Here is a 15,208-nt window from a genome sequence, read left to right as displayed (position 1 = left end):
GAGGAATACAGTCAGAGAGAAAGAGAGAGAGAGGAGTACAGTCAGAGAGAGATGAGGAGGAGAGAGAGAGGGGAGTACAATAAGAGAGAGAGGAGAAGAGAGAGGAGGAGACAGAGGGAGAGAGAACGAGAACAGAGAGAGAGAGAGAGAGAGAGAGAGAGGAGGAGATCTACACAACACAACGTAGCCTAAAGACTGTAGACTCCCGCTCCTCCAGCATGTGCAGAGGTGAAGGGCTTAATGAGGAGTGTGTGAGGAGTGTGTTCCTCTCGCCGCAGAAACACTCTTCACACTCCTGGGGTGTTTACACCACACACTAGAACATAGCTGTGAGGATCTGATGGTGTTCAGCCTCATAATCATCAGTGAGGGTCAGGGGCTGGTGTTGAGGATGTGTTCTGGATCAAACTCACCAGTCCAACTCTCCCCAGAGAACACAGTTCCACTGTTCCACACACCAGAGGAACTCCATCACTCCAGAGAACATACTTCCACTGTTCCACACACCAGAGGAACCCCATCACTCCAGAGAACACTGTTCCGCTGTTCCACACACCAGAGGAACCCCATCACTCCAGAGAACACAGTTCCACTGTTCCACACACCAGAGGAACCCCATCACTCCAGAGAACACAGTTCCACTGTTCCACACACCAGAGGAACCCCATCACTCCAGAGAACACAGTTCCACTGTTCCACACACCAGAGGAACTCCATCACTCCAGAGAACATAGTTCCACTGTTCCACATACCAGAGGAACTCCATCGCTCCAGAGAACACAGGTCCCCTGTTCCACACACCAGAGGAACTTCATCACTCCAGAGAACATAGTTCCACTGTTCCACATACCAGAGGAACTTCATCGCTCCAGAGAACACAGGTCCCCTGTTCCACACACCAGAGGAACTTCATCACTCCAGAGAACACAGTTCCACTGTTCCACACACCAGAGGAACTCCATCACTCCAGAGAACACAGTTCCACTGTTCCACACACCAGAGGAACTCCCCTAGCAGATGATCTGACAAAACTGCCTGAAATCTCATTTCTTCATCCCTCAATCACCCTGTTCTTCCTCCCTCGCTCTCTCTCTTTCCTGTTTCTCTTCCTCTCTCTCCCACCGCCTGTTTCTCCCCACCTGCACTCTCTCCTTTCACTCTCACTCCCTCTCTCACTCTCTTTTTTAGTTCTGAGGATCACATTTTTATTAAGACTTTGTATCTGTTTGTTAACGTATCTTTAAAATAGAGTCTCACTGAAGTAACATACACTCCTTCCTTAGGGTTTGGACCGGGTCTGTGTTTAGATCGAGGACGGGGTTGGGACCGGGTCTGTGTTTAGATCAAGTTCTGGGTTGGGACTGGGTCTGTGTTTAGATCGAGGACGGGGTTGGGACCGGGTCTGTGTTTAGTTCGAGGTCTGGGTTGGGACCGGGTCTGTGTTTAGATCAAGTTCTGGGTTGGGACTGGGTCTGTGTTTAGATCGAGGTCCAGGTTAGGACAGTATCTGTGTTTAGATCGAGGACTAGGTTGGGACCGGGACCGCGTTTAGATCGAGGACGGGGTTGGGACTGGGTCTGTGTTTATTTCGAGGATGGGGTTGGAACCGGGTCTGTGTTTAGTTCAAGGTCAGGGTTGGGACCGGGTCTGTGTTTAGTTTGAGGTCGGGGTTGGGACCGGGTCGGTGTTTAGTTTGAGGTTGGGGCTGGGTCCAGGTCTGTGTTTAGATGAAGTCGGGGTTGGGAACTGGTCTGTGTTTAGTTCGAGGTCCATGTTGGAACCGGGTCTGTGTGTAGTTCGATGTCGGGGTTGGGACCGGGTCTGTGTTTAGATCGAGAATGGGGTTGGGTCCAGGTCTGTGTTTAGATTGAGGTCGGGGTTGGGACCAGGTCTGTGTTTAGATCTAGGTCAGGGTTGGGACCGGGTCTGTGTTTAGTTCGATGTCGGGGTTGGGACCGGGTCTGTGTTTAGTTCAATGTCGGGGTTGGGACCGGGTCTGTGTTTAGATCTAGGTCGGGGTTGGGACCGGGTCTGTGTTTAGATCGAGGTGAGGGTTGGCACCAGGTCTGTGTTTAGTTCAAGGTCGGGGTTGGGACCGGGTCTGTGTTTAGATCGAGGTCCGGGTTGGGACCGGGTCTGTGTTTAGATCGAGGTCCGGGTTGGGACTGGGTCTGTGTTTAGATCGAGGTGGGGTTGGGACCGGGTCTGTGTTTAATTCGAGGTGAGGGTTGGGACCGGGTCTGTGTTTAGATCGAGGTCCGGGTTGGGACCGGGTCTGTGTTTAGATCGAGGTCCGGGTTGGGACCAGGTCTGTGTTTAGATCGACGTCAGGGTTGGGACCGGGTCTGTTTTTAGATCGAGGTCGGGGTTGGGACCGGGTCTGTGTTTAGATCGAGGTCCAGGTTGGAACTGGGTCTGTGTTTAGATCGAGGTGGGGTTGGGACCGGGTCTGTGTTTAATTCGAGGTGAGGGTTGGGACCGGGTCTGTGTTTAGATCGAGGTCCGGGTTGGGACCGGGTCTGTGTTTAGATCGAGGTCCGGGTTGGGACCAGGTCTGTGTTTAGATCGACGTCAGGGTTGGGACCGGGTCTGTTTTTAGATCGAGGTCGGGGTTGGGACCGGGTCTGTGTTTAGATCGAGGTCCAGGTTGGAACTGGGTCTGTGTTTAGTTTGAGGTCAGGGTTGGGACCGGGTCTGCGTTTAGTTTGAGATCGGGGTTGGGTCCAGGTCTGTGTTTAGATGAAGTTGGGGTTGGGAACTGGTCTGTGTTTAGTTTGACGTCCATGTTGGAACTGGGTCTGTGTGTAATTCGATGTCGGGGTTGGGTCCAGGTCTGTGTTTAGATCAATGTTGGGGTTGGGACCGGGTCTGTGTTTAGTTTGAGGTCTGGGTTGGGACCGGGTCTGTGTTTAGATTGAGTTCTGGGTTGGGGCTGGGTCTGTGTTTAGATCAAGGTCTGGGTTGGGACAGTATCTGTGTTTAGATCGAGGACTAGGTTGGGACTGGGTCGCATTTAAATCGAGGACGGGGTTGGGACTGGGTCTGTGTTTAGATCGAGGAAGGGGTTGGGACTGGGTCTGTGTTTAGATCGAGGACGGGGTTGGAATCGGCTCTGTGTTTAGTTCAAGGTCAGGGTTGGGACCGGGTCTGTGTTTTAGTTTGAGGTCAGGGTTGGGACCGGGTCTGTGTTTAGTTTGAGGTCAGGGTTGGGACCGGGTCTGTGTTTAGATGCAGTCGGGATTGGGAACTGCTCTGTGTTTAGTTCGAGGTCCATGTTGGAACCAGCTCTGTGTGTAGTTCGATTTCGGGGTTGGGACTGGGTCTGTGTTTAGATCAAGGATGGGGTTGGAACCGGGTCTGTGTTTAGTTCAAGGTCAGGGTTGGGACCGGGTCTGTGTTTAGTTTGAGGTCGGGGTTGGGACCGGGTCGGTGTTTATTTTGAAGTTGGGGCTGGGTCCAGGTCGGTGTTTAGTTTGAGGTTGGGGCTGGGTCCAGGTCTGTGTTTAGTTCGAGGTCCATGTTGGAACCGGGTCTGTGTGTAGTTCGATGTCGGGGTTGGGACCGTGTCTGTGTTTAGATCGAGAATGGGGTTGGGTCCAGGTCTGTGTTTAGATTGAGGTCGGTGTTGGGACCAGGTCTGTGTTTAGATCTAGGTCAGGGTTGGGACCGGGTCTGTGTTTAGTTCGATGTCGGGTTTGGGACCGGGTCTGTGTTTAGTTCAATGTCGGGGTTGGGACCGGGTCTGTGTTTAGATCTAGGTCGGGGTTGGGACCGGGTCTGTATTTAGATCTAGGTCGGGGTTGGGACCGGGTCTGTGTTTAGATCGAGGTGAGGGTTGGCACCAGGTCTGTGTTTAGTTCAAGGTCGGGGTTGGGACCGGGTCTGTGTTTAGATCGAGGTCCGGGTTGGGACCGGGTCTGTGTTTAGATCGAGGTCCGGGTTGGGACTGGGTCTGTGTTTAGATCGAGGTCCGGGTTGGGACCGGGTCTGTGTTTAGATCGAGGTCCGGGTTGGGACCAGGTCTGTGTTTAGATCGACGTCAGGGTTGGGACCGGGTCTGTTTTTAGATCGAGGTCCAGGTTGGAACTGGGTCTGCGTTTAGTTTGAGATCGGGGTTGGGTCCAGGTCTGTGTTTAGATGAAGTTGGGGTTGGGAACTGGTCTGTGTTTAGTTTGACGTCCATGTTGGAACTGGGTCTGTGTGTAATTCGATGTCGGGGTTGGGTCCAGGTCTGTGTTTAGATCAATGTTGGGGTTGGGACCGGGTCTGTGTTTAGTTTGAGGTCTGGGTTGGGACCGGGTCTGTGTTTAGATTGAGTTCTGGGTTGGGGCTGGGTCTGTGTTTAGATCAAGGTCTGGGTTGGGACAGTATCTGTGTTTAGATCGAGGACTAGGTTGGGACTGGGTCGCATTTAGATCGAGGACGGGGTTGGGACTGGGTCTGTGTTTAGATCGAGGAAGGGGTTGGGACTGGGTCTGTGTTTAGATCGAGGACGGGGTTGGAACCGGCTCTGTGTTTAGTTCAAGGTCAGGGTTGGGACCGGGTCTGTGTTTTAGTTTGAGGTCAGGGTTGGGACCGGGTCTGTGTTTAGTTTGAGGTCAGGGTTGGGACCGGGTCTGTGTTTTAGTTTGAGGTCAGGGTTGGGACCGGGTCTGTGTTTAGTTTGAGGTCAGGGTTGGGACCGGGTCTGTGTTTAGATTGAGTTCTGGGTTGGGGCTGGGTCTGTGTTTAGATCAAGGTCTGGGTTGGGACAGTATCTGTGTTTAGATCGAGGACTAGGTTGGGACTGGGTCGCATTTAGATCGAGGACGGGGTTGGGACTGGGTCTGTGTTTAGATCGAGGAAGGGGTTGGGACTGGGTCTGTGTTTAGATCGAGGACGGGGTTGGAACCGGCTCTGTGTTTAGTTCAAGGTCAGGGTTGGGACCGGGTCTGTGTTTTAGTTTGAGGTCAGGGTTGGGACCGGGTCTGTGTTTAGTTTGAGGTCAGGGTTGGGACCGGGTCTGTGTTTAGATGAAGTCGGGATTGGGAACTGCTCTGTGTTTAGTTCGAGGTCCATGTTGGAACCAGCTCTGTGTGTAGTTTGATTTCGGGGTTGGGACTGGGTCTGTGTTTAGACCAAGGTTGGGGTTGGGACCGGGTCTGTGTTTAGATCGAGGTCGGGGTTGGGACCGGGCCTGTGTTTAGATCGAGGTCCAGGTTGGGACCGGGTCTGTGTTTAGTTTGAGGTCAGGGTTGGGACCGGGTCTGTGTTTAGTTTGAGGTCGGGGTTGGGTCCAGGTCTGTGTTTAGTTTGAGGTCGGGGTTGGGTCCAGGTCTGTGTTTAGATGAAGTTGGGGTTGGGAACTGGTCTGTGTTTGGTTTGAGGTCCATGTTGGAACTGGGTCTGTGTGTAGTTTGATGTCGGGGTTGGGTCTGGGTCTGTGTTTAGATCAATGTTGGGGTTGGGACAGGGTCTGTGTTTAGTTGGAGGTCGGGGTTGGGTCCAGGTCTGTGTTTAGATGAAGTTGGGTTTGGGAACTGGTTTGTGTTTAGTTTGAAGTCCATGTTGGAACTGGGTCTGTTTGTAGTTCGATGTCGGGGTTGGGTCCGGGTCTGTGTTTAGATCAATGTTGGGGTTGGGACTGGGTCTGTGTTTAGTTTGAGGTCTGGGTTGGGACTGGGTCTGTGTTTAGATTGAGTTCTGGGTTGGGACTGGGTCTGTGTTTAGATCAAGGTCTGGGTTGGGACAGTATCTGTGTTTAGATTGAGGACTAGGTTGGGACTGGGTCCGCATTTAGATCGAGGATGGGGTTGGGACTGGGTCTGTGTTTAGATCGAGGACGGGGTTGGGACTGTGTCTGTGTTTAGTTCAAGGTCAGGGTTGGGACCGGGTCTGTCTTTAGTTTGAGGTCAGGGTTGGGACCGGGTCTGTGTTTAGTTTGAGGTTGGGGTTGGGTCCAGGTCTGTGTTTAGATGAAGTCGGGGTTGGGAACTGGTCTGTGTTTAGTTCGAGGTCCATGTTGGAACTGGCTCTGTGTGTAGTTCGATGTCGGGGTTGGGACCGGGTCTGTGTTTAGATCAAGGTTGGGGTTGGGACCGGGTCTGTGTCTAGATCGAGAATGGGGTTGGGTCTAGGTCTGTGTTTAGATTGAGGTCGGGGTTGGGACCAGGTCTGTGTTTAGATCGAGGTCAGGGTTGGGACCGGGTCTGTGTTTAGTTCGAGGCCGAGGTTGGGACCGGGTCTGTGTTTAGTTCGATGTCGGGGTTGGGACCGGGTCTGTGTTTAGTTCGATGTCGGGGTTGGGACCGGGTCTGTGTTTAGATCTAGGTCGGGGTTGGGACCGGGTCCGTGTTTAGATCGAGATCCGGGTTGGGACAGGGTCCGTGTTTAGATCGAGGTCCGGGTTGGGACCGGGTCTGTGTTTGGATCGAGGTCGGGGTTGGGACCGGGTCTGTTTTTGGATCGAGGTCTGGGTTGGGACCGGGTCTGTGTTTAGTTCGAGGTTGGGGCTGGGACCGTGTCTGTGTTTAGATCGAGGTCCAGGTTGGTTGCATCCTAATGCCCCTCCTACTCCCTGTGTGACCTTCTGCTGCCAGTATATGCTCTTGCTCCCAGTGTGTCCCTCTGCTCCCAGTGTGTCCTCCTGTTCAAACCAGGCTTTGCTCCACACTGCCAGGAGGACTGGATGCACAGGTACTACCCTCTGTATGGTGAACTAGAAGCTTGGACACCACCCTCCACTGGGTGAGCTGTAAATTTAGGCTCATCTATAATTGGCTGGGAAGCTAGATGCATAGATGCCAAGCCTCTGCCCACTGCCGGGTGAGCTGACTGTGCAGAAGCTGGACTTGGCTGGACAGTGCCTGGCGAGTTGAATGTGTGGGAGCCAGATTGCCATCCTCTCTTGGTGAGTAAATCACACAAGACCTGGGCTCAGAATGAGCTGGACACATTGGAGCAAGGATATTGCCCTTCACTGGGTGAGCTGGGCTGTTTCTGTTTCCGGGTGAACTGATAGTGACAAGGGAGTTGCTACATGTTACAGAGTTCTGAGTTGTTGATTTAAACTGCGCTAATCATAACAACACATTCTAGCACATTAGCAACATTTCACATTAGCACATCAGTGCATTTGCATAATTGAGAGCTCTGGATTTGTCTCTGCATTGCTTCTCTCTCTCAACCTTCTTACATATTAATCTTTTTGTTTCTCCTACTGTACTTTCTCCTCTCATTTTTCTCGGACACATTTCTTTCGGGTTTAGTTTCTTCTCACTCATCTGTTTTCTTTCCTTTTTCTTCATAGTCCTTATATTTCCCCTTTTTACTCTCACTGACATTATTACATACACTTGTTCTGTCTTTTTCTCTCATATACTTATCTCTTTTAGTTCTTTCTTCATTTTTACAGTCCTTCTCCAATCTGAGTGTTTCAAACAAGCACCAAGTGATGACTCTTGACTGTGACTGTGTGTGTGTGTGTGTCTTTCTGTTTTGACTGTAATTTAATGTGTCCAGGAGCGTTGCCCTCTCTCACACTGGCCACAGGGGGGAGCAACACCTTCACCAGCTTCACTGCAACCTTTGACAATAAAGATATGACTCAGAGAATACATACTGTCCCCTGAGAATTACACCCCCTAACTCTCTCTCTCATATATATATATATATATATATATATATACACACACACATAGGTGCTCGACATAAAAAAAGTTGATTTATTGCAGTAATTCCATTCAAAAAGTGAAACTTCTATATTATACTCATTCATTACACAGACTGATATATTTCAAGTGTTTATTTCTTTTAATTTGATGATTATAATTGACAACTAATGAAAACCCCAAAAAGGTAAAAACCCTTGTAAAAAGGTTCAATATTGAAGACCCCTGGTGCCACACTCTAATCAGTAAATTAAAAACACCTGCAAAGGCCTTTAAATGGTCTCTCAGTCTAGTTCTGTAGGCTCCACAATCATGAGGAAGACTGCTGACTAGACAGTTGTCCAAAAGACGGCCACTGACACTTTACACAAGCAGAGCAAGACACAAAAGCTCATTGCTAAAGAGGCTGTTCACAGAGCTCTGTGTCCAAGCTCATTAATAGAGAGGTAAAGGGAAGGAAAAGATGTGGTAGAAAAAAGTCTACGACAACGTATGCAAGACATGGGTTTTTAGCGTCACATTCCTTTTGTCGAGCCACTCTTGAACAAGAGACAGTGTCAGAAGTGTCTCGCCCCTGGGCTAAAGTCAAATTTTACATGCTGTAGCTGTGTCTGTGGTTACTGGTGGTGTGACTCCTCCTATTCGCTGCTGTAGCTGTGTCTGTGGTTACTGGTGGTGTGACTCTTCCAATTCGCTGCTGTAGCTGTGTCTGTGGTTACTGGTGGTGTGACTCTTCCTATTTGCTGCTGTAGCTGTGTCTGTGGTTACTGGTGGTGTGACACTTCTTATTTGCTGCTGTAGCTGTGTCTGTGGTTACTGGTGGTGTGACTCTTCCTATTTGCTGCTGTAGCTGTGTCTGTGGTTACTGGTGGTGTGACACTTCTTATTTGCCTCTACAGCTGTGTCTGTTATTACTGGTGGTGTGACTCTTCCTATTCGCTGCTGTAGCTGTGTCTGTGGTTACTGGTGGTGTGACTCTTCTTATTCGCTGCTACAGCTGTGTCTGTGGTTACTGGTGGTGTGAATCTTCCTATTCGCTGCTGTAGCTGTGTCTGTGGTTACTGGTGGTGTGACTCCTCCTATTCGCTGCTGTAGCTGTGTCTGTGGTTACTGATGGTGTGACCCTTCCTATTTGCTGCTGTAGCTGTGTCTGTGGTTACTGGTGGTGTGACTCTTCCTATTCACTGCTACAGCTGTGTCTGTGTTTACTGGTGGTGTGACTCTTCTTATTCACTGCTACAGCTGTGTCTGTGGTTACTGGTGGTGTGGCTCCTCCTATTCGCTGCTACAGCTGTGTCTGTGGTTACTGGTGGTGTGACTCTTCCTATTCACTGCTACAGCTGTGTCTGTGGTTACTGGTGGTGTGAATCTTCCTATTCGCTGCTGTAGCTGTGTCTGTGGTTACTGATGGTGTGATCCTTCCTATTTGCTGCTGTGGTTGTGTCTGTGGTTACTGATGGTGTGACTCTTCCTATTCACTGCTACAGCTGTGTCTGTGGTTACAGGTGGTGTGACTCTTCCTATTCACTGCTACAGCTGTGTCTGTGTTTACTGGTGGTGTGACTCTTCTTATTCACTGCTACAGCTGTGTCTGTGGTTACTGGTGGTGTGGCTCCTCCTATTCGCTGCTACAGCTGTGTCTGGGGTTACTGGTGGTGTGACTCTTCCTATTCACTGCTACAGCTGTGTCTGTGGTTACTGGTGGTGTGAATCTTCCTATTCGCTGCTGTAGCTGTGTCTGTGGTTACTGATGGTGTGATCCTTCCTATTTGCTGCTGTGATTGTGTCTGTGGTTACTGGTGGTGTGACTCTTCTTATTCGCTGCTACAGCTGTGTCTGTGGTTACAGGTGGTGTGACTCTTCCTATTCGTTGCTACAGCTGTGTCTGTGGTTACTGGTGGTGTGACTCTTCTTATTCACTGCTACAGCTGTGTCTGTGATTACTGGTGGTGTGACTCCTCCTATTTGCTGCTGTAGCTGTGTCTGTGGTTACTGGTGGTATGACTCTTCCTATTCACTGCTACAGCTGTGTCTGTGATTACTGGTGGTGTGACTCCTCCTATTCGTTGCTACAGCTGTGTCTGTGGTTACTGGTGGTGTGACTCCTCCTATTCGCTGCTGTAGATATGTCTGTGGTTACTGGTACTGTGACTCTTCCTATTTGTTACTGTAGCTGTGTCTGTGGTTACTGGTGGTGTGACTCTTCCTGTTCCCTGCTGTAGCTGTATGTGTGGTTACTGGTGGTGTGATCCTTCTTATTCTCTGCTGTAGCTGTGTCTGTGGTTACTGGTGATGTGACACTTCCTATTATCTGCTGTAGCTGTGTCTGTGGTTACTGAGGGTGTGACTCTTCCTATTCACTACTACAGCTGTGTCTGTGGTTACTGGTGGTGTGTCTCTTCCTAATTGCAGCTGGTTCTGTGTCTGTACTTACTGGAGGTGTAACTGGTGATGTGATGGTTATGTTACTTTGCTTCAGTCTACACTCTATTTAGGAAAGTAAAGCTAAAGAATTTGATAAATTTTCAAAGGGCTTAAATATTTAAATAGACAACAATTAAGTGTAAATTTTATATAAATGGCAGTGAATAACTGAGAGCAATAACATAGAATAAAACATAGAATAAATAAATAAATGATTGTCCAAAAATATGTTGGCTGTGAAAGGTTTGTATTTATTATCAATGAAATCCTATAAATTTGTACAAATTTCATTTTCTGATACATTGGCTTATTGGTAAACTGCAGCAAGAGTAGGAGTCTGTGCTGTATTGATTCATAAAAGTGTTGTCTCTGAAAAACTAGACCATCCTGCACTAATTACCAATGACTTCCTTGAAAAACATGTCACCTTGATGGCAGCATGTGTTTCTCTAGGAACCTACACACTTTAGCATGAATGGGAATTTCTCACATACAAAAGCCTTCCATTCTACAGACAGTAATCCCTCCCTCAGACCATGAGAAATTTTGGGTTATTCAGCATTGTTCGGTTTTATTCCATACAGACTGAGGTTCCTCCGGAGATTCTGAATTTTCTGCAGTGTTATAGAAAGTAGACAGCTGTTTAGAGACAACATTGGAAATCTTTTCTTTGGGAAATCTTTTCTTTTATCATTAAATAAAGCTTCTGAATGAGTAGCACTGCAAAGATTCAATGCTTTGCTGAGGTTTGCACAAAAGCCAGATGTTCCAGAAGCAGGCGTTTGTAAAAAATGTGGTTTTCTCTCCTCTTTCAGCAGGACACTGACCCATCGCTCTCTCAGATCTTCAGGGAATACGTAACCCATCAAAACCCTAACCAAGAAAAATCAAAAAGAGAAAGAGAAACTCAGTTAAAACATTCTACATGAGAGCAGGCATTCCCAGACAAACCATGAAAAAGATTTATATTGGCAAAACAGCGCTCAAAACTGCTCGGAATGGGTGTAAACATCAGAAAAAGAGGTAAGAGAACAGTAAAACTGTGTTCCTGTCCTTTCCTTCGCCCACCAGGGTCATCACCATCACCATCACCACCATCAGCATGGTTGCGTAAACATCAAACAACACAAAAGAGAAACAACTCTATCACAACAACCACTCTCTAGAAAGTCATATGATTCATGAGGTCAGAGGTCCCTGCACGCTCTTGGTCAGTGATTCAGATAAAATCACAGCGCATAAATTATCATAATTTCATAAGTCAATGATAATATCATAAGATACCAGAAATAAGTGCAAACAACAGAATCAGGATCAGAGGAATGTTGTTGCAAAACTTTAAAAAGCTACAATGGGGGCATCAGTACATATCTACTTCATCTTTTAAGGTGGAATATGATGGCTGAATAATTTAAGATGGAAAGGAGGAACCAGAATGTAACTGCAGCATCATTTAAGGTGAAATGGAAGAATAAAAATACAAATATGTAACTGCTAAACTGTTGAAATATGGTGCCACTCTAAGTGCTACAGTATTTAAGGTGGAAAGAAGCTCATCAGTGTATGTGGTTAATAAACAGGCTGATTATAGGCTTTATACTTCTGATATTATTCTGGTGTGTGTGTGTGTGTGTGTGTGTGTGTGTGTGTTTATTGATTTTGGGACTGTGGAACACACGTTAGCACAATTCACTCTGGGATTTGACCCCTCCCCCTTGCCATGGTGATGACACCATTATTCGATTTTCCATCAATATTATGCCACCCACTCTATATCTTCATCTCTCCATCAATATCATTTTTCCTTTCTTTCTATTCATTCTCTGTGTCCTTTACTACCTTACTACGCACAACTCCTTATATGGGCATTTAACCACGCCCACGACTCCTTATATGGACATCTAACCACACCCATAACTCTTTATATGGGCATCCAACCACACCCAACACTCCTTATATGGCCACACCCACACTGAGCCCTCTCTCCCCCACACATCAGTGAGACAAATTTTACATATGTAGGCTATGTGTGTTTCTGATCCGTGTGGTTGTGTGTGTGTGTGTGTGTGAATGTGATATATGTGTGTGCATGTGTATAGCTCTCTCCAGGAGCAGAAAGAAGACCTGAGGAAGAGGCTGTCATACACCACCCACAAACTGGAGCTGCTGGAGAGTGAGTTCGACTCCACGAGACAATACCTGGAGACGGAGCTGAGACGAGCCCAGGAGGAGCTGGACAAGTTCACAGATAAACTGAGGAGGTGTATACACAAACACACACACACACACACATCATGCAGTCACACACAATCATGTGTGTGTGTGTGTCTGTATGTAGCATAGTTTGTGTGTTAAATAATTTCTGGATGGTTATTCAAATGCAGCACTAGAATCCCACTGTCTTTTGTTTACTCTCAGAATTTGTTTGTTATGTTTCAGAATCCAAAGCAGTTACTCAGCTCTTCAGAGAATCAATCAGGACCTGGAGGAGAAAATCCACAGAACTGTGAGTGCACACCTCCTTCGCTGCCCTCAGCAACCAGAGCTCAGCCTATCTGAACTAACCCGTTACGTAATCGTAACTGTGCTCCACCCAGCTCTGAACAACGCACAAAAACTCTCCAGAACTATGCTCTCTCCCATCTCCATGATCTCTGTAACAAAGCTCCTCCCTGCTCCATAACAACGCCCTGCTCATCTCCATAATGATGCTCCTCCCATCTCTGTTACAACACTCCGTCCAAATTCATACCAATGCCCTGCTCCGTAAGAATGCTCTGCCCTGCCCGTAACAATGCTCTGCCATACCCATAACAATGCTCTGTCCATCTCCATAACAATGCCCAGCCCATCTCCATAAAAATGCCCTGCTCATCTCCATAATGATGCTCCTCCCATCTCTGTTACAACACTCCGTCCAAATTCATACCAATGCCCTGCTCCGTAAGAATGCTCTGCCCTGCCCGTAACAATGCTCTGCCATACCCATAACAATGCTCTGTCCATCTCCATAACAATGCCCAGCCCATCTCCATAAAAATGCTCTGCTCATCTCCATAATGATGCTCCTCCCATCTCTGTTATAACACTCCACCCAAATTCATACCAATGCCCTGTTCCATAACAATGCTCTGACCATCTCCATAACAATGCTCTGCCCTTCCCGTAACAATGCTCTGCCCATCTCCATAACAATGCCCTGGCCATCTTCGTAACAATGCCCTTCCCATTTCTGTAACAATGCCTTTCCTATCTCCGTAAAAATGCCCTTCCCATCTCCATAATAATGCCCTTCAATTCTCCGTAACAATGCCGTGCCCATTTCCATAACAATGCCCTGCCCATCTCCGTAACAATGCTATGCCCATCTCTGTAACAATGGTCTGCCCATCTCCATAACAATGCTCTGCCCATCTCCGTAACAATGCTCTGCCCATTTCCGTAACAATGCCCTTCCCATCTCCGTAACAATGCTTTTCCCATCTCCGTAAAAAATGCCCTTCCCATCTCCGCAACAGTGCCCTTCCCATCTCCGTAACAATGCACTGCACATCTCCGTAACCATGCCCTGTCCATCTCCATAACAATGCCCTGCCCATCTCCACAACAATGCCCTTCCCATCCCATCTCCACAACAATGCCCTTCCCATCTCCATAACAATGCCCTGCACATCTCCGTAACCATGACCTGTCCATCTCCATGATAAATGCCCTGCCCATCTCCGCAACAATGCCCTTCCCATTTCCGTAACAATGCTCCACCTATCTCTATAACAATGCTCTGTCTATTTCCATAATGATGCTCCTCCAATCTCTGTTACAACACTCTGCACAAATTCATACCAATGCCCTGCCCGTACCAATGCTCTGCCCATCTCCGGAACAATGCTCTGCCCTGCCTGTAACAATGCCCTTCCCATCTCCATAACAATGACCTGCCCATCTCGGTAACAATGCTCTGCCCTGCCCACAACAATGCTCTGCCCATCTCTGTAACAATGCTCTGCCCATCTCTGTAACAATGCCCTGCCCATCTCTGTAACAATGCTCTGCCCTGCACGTAACAATGCCCTTCCCATCTCCGTAACAATGCCCTGCCCATCTCGGTAACAATGCCCTGCCTGTAACATTGCTCTGCCCATCTCCGTAACAATGCTCTGCCCTGCCCGTAACAATACCCTTCCCATCTCCGTAACAATGCCCTGCCCATCTCCATAACAATGACCTGCCCATCTCGGTAACAATGCTCTGCCCTGCCCATAACAATGCTCTGCCCATCTCCGTAACAATGCCCTGCCCATCTCTGTAACAATGCCCTGCCCATCTCTGTAACAATGCCCTGCCCATAACAATGCTCTGCCCTGCCCGTAACAATGCTCTGCCCATCTCCGTAACAATGCCCTGCCCATCTCTGTTTGCATTAATCAAAATCACAAGTATCTGTTTCTACTTAAACCAATGAATTTATACAAATTAATATTATACACTTCTAATAAGTAATACCAACAATTATCAAGACCCCAAACGCTTATACCACAGCTCTGCATGAGCAACACCATCATTGGCTTTCAACCAACAAAACGCTGCACTTACAGCAGAAAAAGTGCTAACTTGCTTTTATGGCTTTCAGTGTGAAGACAAGGCAATTAAAACCTTACAGCTTTAGACTGGGAGCATAGAGAAAGGTAACCAGGGGAGAACAACTACACAATCATGGTGAGTGATGGGGAAAGCCATCATGCAAATAGATGGTGCCTGTAGTCAATGAGAAAGATGTGAGTTTTACTCAAAGTCGAACTGCCCTTACTTTAACTCAACGTATCCTTTTTATTTAAATTGTGCGTGCAGTGCATGATGGGTTGCGTTGTGTTCATGAGCTCTCAAAAAACTGCTGCCGCCAGACTTTGTCTAGCTAATCAGGAGAGAGCATATTGGATGCGTCACTTATAAACAGAAGTTGAACCGGAGATTTTAAGGTGGACTGACTGACGATAATACGTGTTGTAGAACTTGAATTTAACACCATCAACAGAAACATAAACACAAGTAGACGAAGCAACAACTACAACTTTTAAGATGGAAAGAGAGATGAAGCCAACTTAGCTTTTTTATTCTCCAGCTCCATTTCACCTTAA

General features: G+C 47.9%; 1 protein-coding gene across 1 annotated transcript in view; it reads left to right on the top strand.

Annotated features, from left to right (window-relative positions):
* si:dkey-174m14.3 (uncharacterized protein LOC563117 homolog) overlaps positions 1-15,208 on the top strand; it is a 64,535-nt gene that overhangs the window by 19,241 nt on the left and 30,086 nt on the right. The window contains exons 2-4 of the mRNA XM_066677195.1: positions 10,889-11,096; positions 12,173-12,334; positions 12,513-12,579. Of these exons, the coding sequence (XP_066533292.1) occupies positions 10,999-11,096; positions 12,173-12,334; positions 12,513-12,579 (327 nt within the window). The 5' untranslated portion in view covers positions 10,889-10,998. The remainder of the gene's footprint in view (positions 1-10,888; positions 11,097-12,172; positions 12,335-12,512; positions 12,580-15,208) is intronic.

This window comes from Hoplias malabaricus, chromosome 7 (genome assembly GCF_029633855.1).
Source record: "Hoplias malabaricus isolate fHopMal1 chromosome 7, fHopMal1.hap1, whole genome shotgun sequence".
Classification (NCBI taxonomy): domain Eukaryota; kingdom Metazoa; phylum Chordata; class Actinopteri; order Characiformes; family Erythrinidae; genus Hoplias; species Hoplias malabaricus.
Note: the sequence above shows the minus strand (reverse complement) of the source record. Positions and strands in the feature narration are given on the sequence as shown.